The 16,120-nt window shown below is 37.6% G+C and overlaps 1 protein-coding gene across 2 annotated transcripts in view; it reads right to left on the bottom strand.

The window, feature by feature from the left end:
* Positions 1-15,160, bottom strand: part of LOC148417394 (discoidin domain-containing receptor 2-like) — a 29,798-nt gene extending 14,638 nt beyond the window's left edge. Inside the window, exons 1-2 of one of the 2 annotated variants that reach the window (XM_088424874.1) lie at positions 15,066-15,160; positions 4,589-4,705 (exon numbers count right to left, since the gene is read on the bottom strand). In XM_088424874.1, coding sequence (XP_088281000.1) covers positions 4,589-4,679 — 91 coding nt within the window. In that variant the 5' untranslated portion in view covers positions 4,680-4,705; positions 15,066-15,160. Of the gene's footprint in view, positions 1-4,588; positions 4,706-13,856; positions 13,925-15,065 lie in introns of those variants that run through there. The other variant, XM_088424875.1, reaches the window with a different exon arrangement.
* Positions 15,161-16,120: the final 960 nt, after the last annotated feature.

Below are 16,120 nucleotides of genomic sequence, written 5' to 3'. Positions count from 1 at the left end.
AGGTTGGAGCGGTGTTTCTCAAATTTTTTTTTTCAAACCCCAATACACACTCACACACTTGCTGGGGTGACTATAAATAATTATCTACAAGTATAAAATTATATATATTTTTAACATTAACAAAAACAAAAGCAATAGAAATCATCAACTTTCAATAAATGCTAACTTTACTTTTTACAGGGTTATACAGGTTATCGGTTAGTCTGAGAGAAAAAAAAATAACTTTGTGCCCCCACCCTCCTGGCATTGCATGGGGGACTCGCATTCTGGCAATGGGATGGCCCCACTAACAGGGGTGTCGTGGGCGTGATACGCTGGGATACGCCGTCCACCCACTTCTCCCGACGCCACGTTCAATTTTTATTTCGGTTTGAGTTATGCTTAATAACGTTGGCCTGTGATTATTTTGGAGTAGTAAAACATTAAATGTAACGTTAGTTCAACTGGTGTTGTAGCCTATGATTGATGTTCTGTATGTATATATAGAACATCCCAGAATCGCGTACATCCACTTAAAAAATCCCCACTACACTACTGCCCACTAACATAGTAAAACATACGTGTGCGTGTGTGTGTGTATGTGCGTGCGTACGTGTGCTTGTGTGATGAAACAAAATAGCCAGCAGGTGACGACCACCTCCGGAACGAACTTTATGCGGAAGTTGTGGGGCGCCTGAGTGCAAGCATAGACGCTGGCCTCCTCTTAAAAGGTGCCGGCAACAGCAGAGGCTTAAGGTCTCCTCTAATCCCCTTTTCTTTCCCTCTTTTCTTTCTGGGCTGATCTCAACCAAATATTTTCTCAACGTGGAAAGCCGAGAGGATTTTTGTAGCCTTCGCCGATGAGGCGATATACACGTAAAAAAAGCAAACTATTTCCATATGTCAAAGATTTGATCATACTCCCTGTTTTATCTTGGCCTCAATAATCTGGAGCCTGCATCTGTGCCCCCACCCTCGTTTGCCCCAGATCTCTCTGGTTAGAAACAGGCAATATCAAGTCAAACCAGTGGATATTTTCATCTAATTTGTGGTCTGCTGGCTAAATAATCACGTTCAACAAAAGGGTGTGGTGGTCAAAGAGCGAAAACAACCAAATTAGAGATATCTCGCCAAAAATGCTAAACGGCCCCTGGACTCAAGGACATTTGAGAATCTTTGAACTACAGCCAACGGATCTGAGGACATTTAGAATAGGCCTTCATTGAAAACAGTTGGATGGAATCTATAATCTTAAAGATCTTAGTGAAGTTCAAAGACTCATGACACATGTCTCTGACAATGTTCCTCGCTTTGCTCAGTTAGCAAGACCCGGCAATTTTATCCAGGGAGGGCGAAAAGCACCCAGAGATTTTTCTGCAGTGCTGATCACACTCTTTCCTGTTGGCCGCAGAGCACTGTGCATATCACATTGTGACGCAATACAAAGATTGAAATTAAACTTGTTTGAAACAAGACTTAGGCTTGACTTTGAAAACCCGAAACTAGACTTGGTCTTGTCACGCAAAGATTCAAGGCCAAACATGCTCTTGACTGAGATTAGACGGCCAGCTCTGCATGAAGGTCGTTTGGCAAATCCAAGATGGAAAGAGGGATGTTTGAGTACGTTAACGGATGTCAAGACGGCCCATCCAAATGTTGGTTTTCGCTGTGTTTATTTATCTACCCGAGCCACTCAGAGGTGACCCCTGAGGTGAGCTGCGCGGCTAGTCATTTACACGCTTACGCACATCGACCTCCCACCCTAAACACACAGAGTAACCATCAGGTTTCACGTTGAGGCCGCAGCATCTAAAAATATCAGTTGCAGGAAAAGGTGGAAAAACACCAGCTTTGTGTTACAGAACCCAAGAGAGGCTAACCGAATAAACCTAAATCTCCTCGTTTGGTTTTCTGAAAGGTAGCCTTGTTCACTGACTTTACTGGCTAACGTCTAGCGCCAAACACTTTCACACACACTACAACAAGTCTGGAAAATATAAATATACACAGAGTATGGACCAACGTGGTGCTCGCGGGCACCAGGTAGCCCGCGAGGATCACATGAGTAGCCCGCAGGCATGTTCTGCAAATAGCTTACAATTGTTAGGTGATTTTCTATGAATTTTACAAACAATTCTACACTTATATTACAGATTACACTTGATTTACATATTTACTACAGCTGTTCCTTAATTATTGTGAAAATTCATTAACATGATCGGTGTCTTCAAATAAACTGGTAGCCCTTTGTATTACTCAGTACCAAAGAAGTAGCTCTCGGTTTCAAAAATGTTGGTGAACCCTGATATGGACTAACCATTTCAAAATCTCACACAAAATCTCAATGTTCAAAAAACACAGGAATTCAGCCATGTTGAGATTATTTTAGTCCTTTCCAGTTTCTTCGTCAAAAAAGAACTCCTTCAGATAATATAGGAATATCTTTGCTTATTCAAAAAAATCTATGCACCTAATAACAGTTTCTGTAAGGCTTTTTGTTTAAATTTTACAATTAAGTTCAAAATAGATTTTTTTTTAAGTCAAAAATTCAAAGAGATTTTACAAAAAAAAAATCTTCCAAATGTACACCACACTAGACAGAGGACACTAAACACTGAGATGTTTTGAATTTTTGCCAATGCGTATGAATGCAGCATGGGGGCAAAATTTAATGGCTTCCCATAAATTACAAAATCCGTGAGTCAATGAATTTAAAAAATTCAACACTTAAAGCCTCAAAAACGATCATCCAAAACTACACGGGAAGCCATTTTGATTTGAAGCAGCCATTTCAGGATCTTTTTGGGCCTTCAAAAAAAAACAAAAAAAACAAAACACTAATTTTGTGTGACTGTGACCAAACTTTCTATCAGAAAACCAAAAAAAAAAACTCTGCCAATTTGCTCTGAAGTGTCCATTTTGGGGAGTTTTAATGAAACTAATGGTTCCACAAGCTTTGTGTGAACGTCCTGCACCTCCTACTGGCAGAAATGTAGAGATGCAATAACTCTACTGGACTAATGTTTTGACTTTTTCAAACCCTATATCGGCACAGAATCCGGTAACTAACGTGGGGGACAAGATGGCTTGTCAATTGGCCCCGCCTTTGTATATACAAAACACACACTTCTTTTCCCTCAATAGTGAAATAATGCTCGCCCACTCAGGACTCGGATGGAAAAGACAGGGATGGTATAAACGCCATTGCTGGGGAATTTTAAACAGAGGAAAGTAGGCTTTGCTTGCCATCTCGGCTCGATTAAATTCAGCCGTGACTAGTTCCCTGCTGTGGAAAAAATAACTCTTCTAGGTGGAAGTATCCAGCTTCCATACATTAAAACTGTTTGAGTCAGGCTGTAATGCGACACACATGCACACACACACACACACGGGCGCACTGGTTAGAAATCCTCATGGTTGGAAATCCACTTTTTATTTTTTTCTTGAATTGTGAACTTGTTGAACTTTGACCACAATCTGATGCACAAACAGTCCTTGCCACACACACACACACACACACACGCACACACACATGGAGAAAGACTATTTGAATGGACTTTCCTGCTGTCAGAATGTCTGGTATGCATTAGCCACAGACTCCAATAGAATAACTGGATCCACAGTGAGTATGTTCTCAGGCAGATACCGTATTTGCACTTAAGATGTATACACACACACACAAACAACTGCACACACACATACACAAACAGCAAACCGAGGTCAAATGACGTCAAATTGAAAGCTAAAGGTCAACCATCTGTTTAAACAGAACTGCACCACCGCTTCTTGCCTGTCTCACACACATCCACTAACTGCATGGTTCTAAATAAGCATGCATTTGATTGGGTGACAAGTCACACGGGACTCACAGATACAATAGCCTACACATGATTTGTCTGTGTTTTTTTTTTTTTTTTAATGAGCATCTATTCTAGAGTGTGGAGGTATACAGCAAGATCCCATGCTAAATTTGTGAGTTTGCTCACAAAGACGACAACCATGTTTGTGCTGTTGTTGTCAAAGCTGGACTTTGATAACACACAGGCTGCCTCGTCAAAAGTGGAAGAAGGGGAGGATTGAAGTAGAAGGATGTGGAAGGAATCAGATGATTAGGGTTGTTTTTTTGTTTTTTTTTCTCACCGTGAGTCCACATTGCCTTCTTCTGACACATATATAATGAACTGAAGAAATTTTCTCAATAAGTCAAAAAATGAAAACAAAAGTTTTTTACTGGCTCATGCTACATTTCTAGAGTTTAATATATGGCCCAAACCCTTCTCTTTGGTTCCTCTGTTCACCAAATACTTTAAATAATAGCTTCCTTGTGAACATTAAAAAAAAAAAAAATCTATTGTTTGTTTTTTAGTGACATCACAAAAACCACACAACCCGCAGAGAGCACTGGGGCGAGGCGGCATCAAATAAGCCAAAAGAAAGAGAGAGAGTAGACCACATGTTTCCCTCTAAGCACAACTGATCCAAATCTTGGGAGTCTCTGCTGAAAAATCCAAAACAAACAAAAGCTCTTCCCTAAAAGTCTTCAAAAAGCCAGGTGTGTATTTAGGTGTGAGTAAATGACAGAACTTGTGAGGCTAAAGCAAAAATGTACCTGGGTTGACTTGTGAGCTGACAGATGCAAGAGTGGACATGAGGAGCAGCAGCGACAAGCGCACATCGTGCGGGCACTTCATCACAAACATGTGCTTGGATTGGAATGGATCCTGACCTGGACACAAAAAAAACAGATGTGAATACTGAGAGACATTCTTTTGTTGTGTGTGTGTGTGTGTGTATGTGTATGTGTATATATATATATATATATATATATATATATATATATATATATATATATATATATATATATATATATATATATATATATATATATATATATATATATATATATATATATATATCACAAGTGCAATGCTTATCCTAATTAGTGCAAAAGAGAGTGCACTGCATGACAGTACAACATGCCGCCAAAAATGGTAGTAAGTCCAGCAAAAGGCTTCAAAATAAACCTTAGCATACTAAATAAAGTATGGACGAAAATGCCTTAGTACGCTTCCATTTTGAAGTTCCCCCCGGAAGCATGTTGCAACGACTCTTTCTATTGCACAAACTGTTCCTCCGAGTCAGGACTTGCGACATTGTTCTGAAATCAAGTTCAACCACCAATTCAAGGAACTAAAACTGAATTAGCCACTAACTAGCAGCGCTGGAGCGCCCCTGACAGCAGTCTGATTCATTTTCAGAGGCAGTTTAATAGACTCAATCAAATCTGCACATGTGAATGCTGACAATCTGACGTGATTGCAGTTGCTACTGATCACTTTTGAACAAACTGGGCCGAGTCAAATTGGTCTTCTGAGGGTTTTCTATCACTTTGTCTCATTGAAAAAGAAACATATAGTGAAATCAATCTAATATCTCCCAGTTTAAATTTTAGGCAACAGAAAATATTGATTATCAAAAAATGTATAACATTTGGTCAGTCATTGTCAATTGGAAATGTGCTATTTAGTCTTTTTCACCAAACAAATGACAAACAAATAACATGTATTTTTTCTTTTTTTTTTTTTTTTTTAAGTTTTGTTTTTAGTTTTAATCCCAAAACACTCCATAGACAGAGCCCTGTAGAAGAAATACAGTATGTGATTAATACCTACAAATCACCTGTGTGGTGACATTTTGGTTTACCAGTTGAAATATTGTTAACTATTGGCATATCCGACAGAGAAAGCTAATTAACACTGCAAAACAATTATGTCAGCCACTACAGCTAACACAAGCTGTGTGCATTTTGTTAAAGGAGCTCAGATGTGGCTGAAAAATGAGCTTGTAACAAAAGTGATTCTCCCATTTATGTCAAATTTCCAAGATAAATTGTTCATTTTCTTGAAGCAACATTAGTGACCCTCACTAATGTAGCGAGCCATAGCCAAGCTCTTTCCCAAAACTAAACTTGAAAACACCCCGCGATTGTGCAAGTCTGTGACAGGATGGATGATGTTTTATTTTAATGTTATTTTCTAGTTATTTCATCATTCCTCCAAGCCAGCACTTGGGAATAGTCTCTAATACAACAGAAGCTCAATGGGCACAACTGCATGAAGTCTAAAATTTAAGTCTAAATTTAAAGAAAAACTCTGGTAGAGAATTTTTTTTTGTTAGGTGAGATGAAATCAATTTCAGATCTTAATGAATTAATCTCAATTTTTAAAATATCTTGACAGCATTTAGGTTACTTAGTTACTTCCTGCACGGATTAATATCACGCGAAGGTGTCATATAGGCCATCTGAAATGGGTGTCGTGTGACCAATGTTGACAGAGACATTAAGGACTGACAGAGCAGCCTCTGTCCCTTCAGCCTAACTGCTTGCCTTGCTAAGCTCTCGGGGCAGCTGCTAAGGTTACGGCCGCTTCCTATCTTTTCCGGGATAAGCTCGCCACCTTTCGACTTCGCCTCTGAGTTAATGAAAGCCAAACAGCTGACGGCTTGTGTGCCTCGAGATGTCAAGAAAAATGTTATGGGGCGATGCACATTTCTGTTAAGGCCTCTGTTTGCTTTGGGATCTTGACCAAGAGAATTGACCTTAAGTTCTTCTTGGAAATTGACTGTGAATGATTGCATGTAAGATTCCGATAGAAAATCACGTCAAATGAGTTGACAAGGCTTGATTATATATGATTATATATACAGTACCTCTAATTCGATAATGTAGGCATCTGTTTTAGAGCATTTCTAATTGCACTTTTGTCAAGTGCCGCCTTAATGCTTCTTTGTTGCCAACAACGAGGCTGCGGGGATCATTTTTACGGGGGACTTTGACACATTATGAAAAGGAGAATATGGCTTGACTTGTCTCCTTCAGCCCTTGTTCTTGTGCTTGAACAAGCCGGCATGGATGTGGGCAGGTGGGTGGGTGGGGGGGGGGGGGGGGGGCAGCAACGGGCAACCTTCCATGCTGTGATCTCACAACCGTCGTCACTTGGGTAAAGATAATCCCAATTAAGATGATCGGCAAATCAATTAAATAAATTGGATGGGTCCGAAGATGACTACCCGTGGAAGTGTAAAGAGGATGTTTGAACGAATGACGAGGAGGAAGATAAGGACGTCCGGATGTTAAATGGGAGGAGCTATTTGGCGTGTCAGATAGTGATGATGGCTTTTAGGGCTTTTTGACAAATTAAAATTTAGCTGTGTCAAAAAAATAAAGCCTTGAAACTTCAAATCATTTTATTATGGCAACATTCGTTTCAGCATTTGCGTCTATGCGCATACGCATATGGACTCGTATTTGTCTCGTTCCGCCCCATCCCCACAGTATGTTATTCGATATACAGTGTCTTAACACTCACCATGTGTTATAATTGGACAGCCGTGATCTATGTGACCACTAAAGTTAGGGGTACACTTATAATCGTATTTTTGTCAAATTCACCCAAATTGAAGTAAAAAAAAAGGGGGGAGGGGTCGACTTATACGCAAGATTGACATGTTCAGGTGGATGCAATTAACTTCATTGTATTACTGAGTAAAATGAACACGTCAGTGGACACAAATGAACAGGCTGAGTCTCAGCAAGATATCGCTTGTACCATTATCGTGTTGATGATAATTTTGCAATATATTGTGCAATCACTGTTATACAACGGTTACGTTTTCTCGACATCTTTATGGCAGTTTATGTATATGTGGTGTTTTCACAAAATCAGGGTTATGTCTTCCAAAGTCAAAATATTGAAATACTCTAATTCTGTACTTAATTCCCTGATATATAACATGTGACGGTAGCTCAAAAATTGTCGAGTTTACATTTGAATGTTGCAAAGCTGAAATCCTTTTTTTTTTGGAGAAAAAAAAATGTTTAAACCTTTGGCAAGTTCATCTTTCAAATATCACTATGAACCAGTACCTTAGGAAAAGAATATTGACTGGAAATTTTTAGGGTGTATTGAATTACCACTGGAGAGTAAATTCCAATCACAGGTCTTTTACATCATTTGAGATTTGAACACTCGTCTTCAAGAGATTAAATTGGGAAAAATAGTTCTTTGGCCTCATTACCCAATACAATTTTCCATCAGGTTTAGAATTAATTCCGGAGGCATCATATACCAAAGTTTGCCAGTTTTAATATTCCTATTAATTTTGGTTTAAGATGTTTATGTCACTTAAAACATCATTTGCCATCTGGTGTGGCCTCATGGTGTTGGAAAAGTTTTATCATCGATATTATACTGTATCTAAAATTTGGCCACATAAACAAAGTTTTGATGACATTTCAATGGTTCAATACGGTTTTGATTAGCTTTTTTCTTAGCATAAGAAAAAAAGCGCTACAGTATCGCAGACTGATTGGTGGCGTACGTGACGCGTCATCAGTAGTAGATAAGGGTCACGAGAATGACAACAATGAGAACGGATCAAAACAATCATTTATGTTATTATTACAAGAAATTATAATCACGTACTTATTAAATTATTAATAAGTACATCATTATTCAAAAGGCTGGTATGTCCAGAGTGGGAGTAGCTACTTTTTTGTAAGGAAAGCAACGACGTCATGACACAACTTGTTTTAATGCATAAAGGAAAGCATTCACTTAAAAGTAGACTCATTAAAGGGACAGTGTGTAAGATTTAGAGCATTTTTCATATCATTCATCAATTTTATTGTGATCACCAGGGTTTACCCCCATTAACTACGCTACATCTTTGTTCTTGTAAAGATTCAAAGATTTCAATCAACGCTGCAACTTTTTTCTCTAAAACAATCTACTTAATGTTTGAAGACTCTGGAGATTATGGAGCGGTAACATCTGTTTTAGTAATTTGTATATTGGGAAAAATAGCAGAGATAAAAAAAAAAAAAGAAAATGCGAAACACAATTTAGATGCTTACTGAGAAAAGCTAGACTCCAAATTTTGCTAGAAAGACATCCCACAATATGGGGTGTTCTACTTTTGAGGTTTCACTCTAGTGCATTTCAATAGTTGATTTTTTTTTTTCAATACAAAGGTCAAGACGACTGGTTCCAGCTCTAAAAGCACAAGCAAACAATAATGGAAAAGAACGGGGGCTTCATTTTGAGGGCAAGCTGTACAAATCCATCAGGAATGGATTTAAAATCTCATGACTTGTGGGAGGTGGAGCCAAGTTCAAAGATGATTACCCAGAACAAATCAGTACATCAGTCTCTTTTCACATGTGCAGCAATAACAATGACAATTTATTACATATTACATAATGACCAAACGGGCTAAGCAGAAAAGAAAAAAAGTGAAGAAATGATGCAATGTTCTGAGCATGAAATTCATTTTGGGGGGTTTGATTTAATACTATGTGTACGTACAACTATATATATATATATATATATATATATATATATATATATATATATATATATATATATATATATATATATATTTTTTTTTTTTTTTTTTTTTAAGATCAGATACGTATCGGATTGAGTACCACATACCCAAGTGTTTTGCATTTGATAAAAATCGGATATGTGTCGTTTGCACTGCCCTCAAAAGGTCAGATACATGTCAGATAGGGCATAAAAAATTGGGATTGTGTTTCTTCAGGCTGCAGTGTGAACCTAGCCTAAGAGTGTTTATGTGGACAGTATATTTTAAGCTAAAACATAATTGACTTAAATTGTCAGTTTTCGAAAATTCTGTTAGACTTGATTTATTGTTGTATTCCTCTTCTTTATGTATAAAACATTGAATTTAAACTCCTCCAACTCCTTGAAGGGGAAATCAACCTCTAATCTTTCTGTCCAACATGTTTTAAGCAGTCGGACTCATCTAAACACAGCAGTTTTAGTAATATTGTGTAGGTGGAATATGAATTAAGCAACAAAATCCACCCGTTTTTACCCATCTTGAGGCGGCCATTGCGCCACTTGCAATGAACACATCACTCATCACACATCACAGTTGCTCGGGGCTCAGGTTGCACCCAATCATGGCCCAATTTGGAAACGTCACACCAAACTTAGAAAAGTTGAGTTGTAATTGACCTGAGCAGCTGTGATGTCATTTTCAGTTGACAGCATGAGGCAAAAACAACTGCCAGGTTCCTGAGATAAGTCAAAACGGGTGAGCAGCAAAATATTGCTGCTTAACTCGTATTCCACTAAAACAATATTGCTCTGAGTGGCGTTTTTTGACTAGAGGGGCTGTATTGTAAATATTACTGTCAAGACAACTTTTGGGTTGACTTCCCCTATAAGTAAGACATCCGTCGAAAGCTCAAAATTCACATTAAAACATTTCATAATGATAGATGTGCTCATTATCCTTTTTTTTTTTTGGGGGGGGGGGGGGTAATGCATTTATGTTCTGTTTATCTGCATAAGTACAAACTACCAATCGAGGGTTTATACATTTATTGCATCAGAAGAGAGTGACGATTGAATTTCTTCTCTCAAAACAAACATCAAGCGGCCAGTACAGGAAGTGGAATAGGACAGATTCACCCCTCAGCACAAACACTAGTGGATCTGAGGGATGAATCAGCTGGAAAGCGGCACACATGCTGATGACTTTCCGATAAACTGACTGCACATCATTACATAAGTTACTGCAGCTTGACCTGACTCAACACGCCAAAGAAAGGACCGTTACCACTTTTCTCAATCATGAGCAACTTTTTTTCAAAGACATTTAAAGGTAAATTACTCGTTATGTTTTGTTGACTTTAAGATATTGAGAAGCAGGGGTGCTTGGAAAATCTTTTTGCCTTGTGAGAGGTCCCGGGACCCCAATTTTTTTGAAGCTCTGCTTCAAAAATGTGTTGCTCAAGCCTAATTGCCATATAGCGCATCTATTAGCTACACACGTGCTTTCAATTACGCACTCTCTTCTCAACCCCCACACTCCAAGCCGCAGTGTCACAGGTATTTAACTTTTACGGTAATAAAACTGCTTGAAACTACCTACAAAAAAAATATTTAATGCATTTAAATCAACATATGGCATACACAAAAACCAGCTTTTCTCATTATTTTTGCAAAGGCCCCCAGGAAGGAACCCTCGCGCTGCGGTCATGATAAATAAGATCATTATCTATAAAAATTGGATACGTACTAAACGTAAAATTATATCCTTTTCAACATTAAAAAAAAAAGTATAAATCAACTTTCAACACGTTAATGCTACTTAGATTTGAAGATTAGTCTGAGAGAAAAAAAATAACTTAAAAAATTATATATATGTGTTAATTTAATTTGATTTTATATTAAATTGTGAAAGTATTCATGAGTCTTCAATAAAGTAATCCATTCAACCAGTTTAATATACTTTTTAAAATGCAACAATGTTTAAATTTGTCAAAATGTACTTTGTGTCAACAATTGCTTGCTAATGAGGCAATGAAACCAGCAAAGCTAAAGCGCCATTTATTTTATAATGCTGTTTTTAACTTTCGAAACTTATAGTGGTATAATATAGTGGAAAAGTAACAAATAAACTTGTTGTCAAATTGAATCTGTTGGTGAATAAAAAAATGGCACTTACTGTATGTTTGGTTTAAATTGGTTTTGTTTTGTTTTGTTTGCAAAGGGGGTTCTTGGAAAATTTGCTTTCAAAAAGGGGTCCCTGACTCCATAAAGTTTCAGAACCCCTGTTCTAAATCACATTAATCATTAATTTGATTAATTTGAAAAAACTCCACACAAACTTTGACAATGAGAGCAGCAACGCACAAACTGATGCTGTGGATGTGCAACTACTCTTCATTTGTTAAAAGCAAAGTCTGTAACCTGGGGTCATATACATCCTCCCTCACAGTGAATTACGGCCCACCCCACTATTTGAGAAAAACTGATATATACTGATAAGGCATAAGTCAAAATACTACATGTGATTTTAAAAAAAAAACCTGTATTATATCATCTCTTAACATGTGTTGCTGCACCGTCTGTGCCTAAATACCTTTCGATTAATGGGTTATAGGACTGCAACATGGATGATTTTCATTAGCCCACCTATGCCGTTTTGCATTGATCTAGCATTAAGCTCATGAACGGAGTAGTAGAAAGCAGAATAATTGTTTTTAATATGTGTAATTCTCTTTCTAAGCAAATAATCGGTCTGGTGACAACCGTACCACCATGTTCTAAAAATTATTATAGTCATCAAATTCATACAGACGATACAATTACTTATCAAATGCACAAAACTGATATGGTTAAGGTAAAAGTCATTTAACTGAAAGCTTACTTACAATTCATGTGGAACTAACAGATTAGTTAGCCAAAAAGTATCATTTGCTTTTAATTACATGTCGACGTTGTTTTTTAGTTCAGTTATAAAGTGGTGTGTGAGGACTATCAAAACTGTAAATAGAGTATACTGTTTCCAGGACAGTCAATAAAGACTTTAGGACAGAAGTTGTGGATTCACAGTATAGATTGTGGTTTTTTTTGTATTACAAGTTTATTTTTTCCTAAACTGGCTAACTCATTTAAGAAGACTTGCAATTGTGCAACGTGTTATGTCGCACACACAGACTCCTGACATCTTAAAAATGTTGGCAGTGACTTTGGATACAATGTCCCAGGCTCTAAAGCAGTGACAGCACCACTGTGAGATTGGAAAAACACTAAGCAGAGCCAAAAAAAAAAACAAAAAAACATGGTCCCATCCTAAACACGCACGCACTCACACACACACACAAAAAATAAATACAATTAATGACTATAAATTGTGTACAAAAAAAGTTCACCATGAAGATGCTGACGTCAACAGCATGTAGCGTAATGAGGGCATCAACAAGTGAGCATCTTTATTATGATTCATTACTGACTTTTTTGTTTACACACTTCATCCTTCCTTTGTGTTGTGTTCCTTCTTTTGTTCCATTCTTATTTGTTCCATCATTACTTCTATCAATCGTTCCCTTTCCTTTCTTCCATCCTTCCTTCCTATGACCTTTTATAATTCCCCTCCTTCCTATTACGCTCCCTTCTTGCTTCCTTCACCCTTCCTCCTTTCTTGCCTTCGCAGTTACATTTTCATACTCCATGTTTTCTTCCTTCTTTTTGTCCTACCTTCCTTCCTTATTCCTCCTACCTCTTCTTTCATCTACCTTTGCTTCTTACTGTAATCTTCCAATGACTCCTTCCTTCTTCTCACTTATTAAGATCCTTCTTTCCATCCTTCCTTCAAACTTTTCTGAATAACAAACACACTGGAATTACTGTAACAATTGCAGTGTGAACCCATGCTTTTAATTCGATCATTTATTCTATTTTTTAATCATATTTAGGAGCAGTGCCCCCAATTTTGAGGTATACCAGCTAGATAATGAAAATCAATGCATTCTATTCTATTATTACATATTCTATCACTCCTTGTTTTCTTTACCCATCCCCTCTCATTCCCTTCCATTCTCATTCTCTTCTTTCAAGTGTGTAGTATCTTTGTCCCATGCTATGCATACTTATATTACTACCAATACTAAATATTCAAAGGTTGTGGATAGGTGCATTCCCTCGATGCAAACATGCAGTAATTCCAAAGTCAAAGTTTTGTGAGGAAGAGGCCTTTTAGTGTTAAAGCGGCGGTCGTAAAGTCCGTCAGTGTTGTGTGAGTGTCACATGCAGGTGTTTGCATGTTGCGTGTGCCTGATAGACTACCACACGTTGACCTCTTTTTCGGGCCGAAGTCAAACACCGCAAAATGGTTCGTTAGAAAAGGACGCACTTGTTATTTTTACAGAGAGGCAATGTTACACGCCAAGATGAATGCATGCAATCTAAGCATTGTTTTAAAAGTAACATTTTAACATTAACTTACTGTAAACTTAAAAAAAAAAGTTTTAAAGAAATGGACAAAGGTCATTTTACCTTACGTCTTTTCCTTCTGGTCTTTCTACCATGCATCTTTTTCTTCCTGACCTCTGCTCTAAATGCTCTTTCTTGCCTTCTGCCATCCACTTGAGATTTTTTTTCTTTACTTCAGATCTACCGCGCTCCTGACGTGACATACACACACACACACACACACACACACACACACACACACACACACACACACACCTGATAAAAGGCAGCTGTGTGTGTGTGTGTGTTTTCCTTCATAAACGCCTTTTTAGAGTTTTGTAATTTCGTACTGTAATTTCTTTTATGAGCAGTATATTTTTACTTCGATACCACACGTGCAGAATTGACTTGTCTCCCACTTGTCTCCTTCTCTTCCTTTTAAGCCAAAACTCATTAGCAATAAGGTAGATGATTTGAATCAGATTTTAAATGTTTTTAACGAAGAAAACCATTAAAATGAATAGTATGTCCTTTTAATCGTTTACTGTTTGGAGCTCGTTACTTCCGACTACGGTGGCTCTTGAGGGCCTAAAGTCTTTAACGAAGCGCTGCGTCGTTAACGTTGTAACTTTGCTGATGTTTACACCGCAAAACAATACCGTATGTGTCCACCTCTCTTTTGCGCTTATGCTGTTACTTATCCAGTCCGTTTATTTTCTTAATATTAGTAAAGTACTATATTAAAAGGTAGAATATAGGCATGAAATGATGGAAACCATTGAGGATCACAACGCATTTGGCGACGGTTAAACGTGTACCGACGAATTAACAAAATGAAAAAAAAAAAATCTTTCTCATGTTTTGATTATCTAAATTGGTCAGCCTGCACAAAGCCGACCATTGTTAATATCAATGTCAATGTCATAGAGCAACCTGAAATTTAGATTGCCATGTATTAGTGTCTAATAATTGTCAAACATGATTCTTTTATAATGTATACATTGCAACATGGTGTATCAACATTTTTGATTGGGGACGTGTTTCCTAACACCCATTCATTACATCCGAGGTGAAAGATTTCTAAACATTAGCAGTCAAAAAAAAAACAATCTTCATACTAAATTTGGTTGAACTTAACATTTGATGCATGGTGGGTTTTCAGTTCAGTAGAAAAAAAAAATCTTTTTCTAAATGAGTCTGCATTCAACAGTTGCCAATTCAGCACTTTCACCCCAAAAGTAAGCAAAGATTGTGATTAAACACCCTAAAAAAAGGGAGAACGGGTCTACTTACTTTTATCCTTTCAGACCATTTGTCCCCAAAAATATTCCAGTTAGGAGATCAAGCCTGCTTGAACGTCTTGCTGGCTCACTTCAGCGGCGCCTTCACTTGGGCTGATGTAAGACAACTCCACACACATGGGAGGAGGGATAAGAGAGGGGGGGAATAGAGGGAGAAAAAGAGGCAGAAAGAAGGGGGAAAAATCCCTCACATTCTGTGGATTCTTGGGAGCCAGCCAGAGGCCCAGGATTCCACATGCCACACATAAGGTTTCAATTTAAGCCTGATCCAAAAAGGCTCCATCAGAAAGCTTTCTTTCCTGCCCTGAAAAGAGTCTTTCTTTTTGACAGCCACAGGAGCGTCAAGGTAATACTTGTGTTGCTGTGCAAGTATTAAAAAAAAAAAAGAGCATCCAAGATTTTTTTTCTTCTTAAACTTCAGATGCTAGATCACTTTTTTCCCCAACCTAGTGTTATGACTCAGAATCTAGTTCTATTCTAGCAAATAGTCAAAGCAGATGTATAAAAAGAGAGTTGTTTTACAATAGCGTCATACAAAGACATTAGACAGACATTTCTGGAACGTGTTGCAGCCATAAAATTCTAAGTTAATGGTTATTTGCTAAAAACATGTATCAGTTTGAACATAAAATACCTTGTTTTCACAGTGAATGAATTTCAGTTGACTGTATTCTATTCCATTTGTTTTAAAACAATGTCCCAACTTCAATGGAATTGGGTTTGGCAAATCATTGGAATTAACTAATCAAAAATGCAAACAGTTAGGTTTCACGCGTTTTTTTAATTGTTTCATGTGAATGTGGAAAAAAAAAAAAAAAAGAGGATGGATGTGTGACGAGGAATCCGTTTGTAATGCAGTTAGCAGAGCAGAAGTCACGCAAGGAGGTATTTTGTTGCTTTCCCCCCATCCTAAACCAATCGTGCTGGAAACAGATTTTAAGAACCCCGGTATATAATGAATGGGGGGGAAAAAAAAAATCATAGCACACTTTTTCGCAGTTACTGTATGTGGTATTTACAGTTTTATGATTAGTCTTCATATATATA

Source organism: Hippichthys cyanospilos, chromosome 10, assembly GCF_059441005.1.
Source record: "Hippichthys cyanospilos isolate Australia breed blue-spotted pipefish chromosome 10, RoL_Hcya_1.0, whole genome shotgun sequence".
In the NCBI taxonomy this organism is placed as follows: Eukaryota; Metazoa; Chordata; class Actinopteri; order Syngnathiformes; family Syngnathidae; genus Hippichthys; species Hippichthys cyanospilos.
This window is presented reverse-complemented; position numbering and strand designations above follow the sequence as displayed.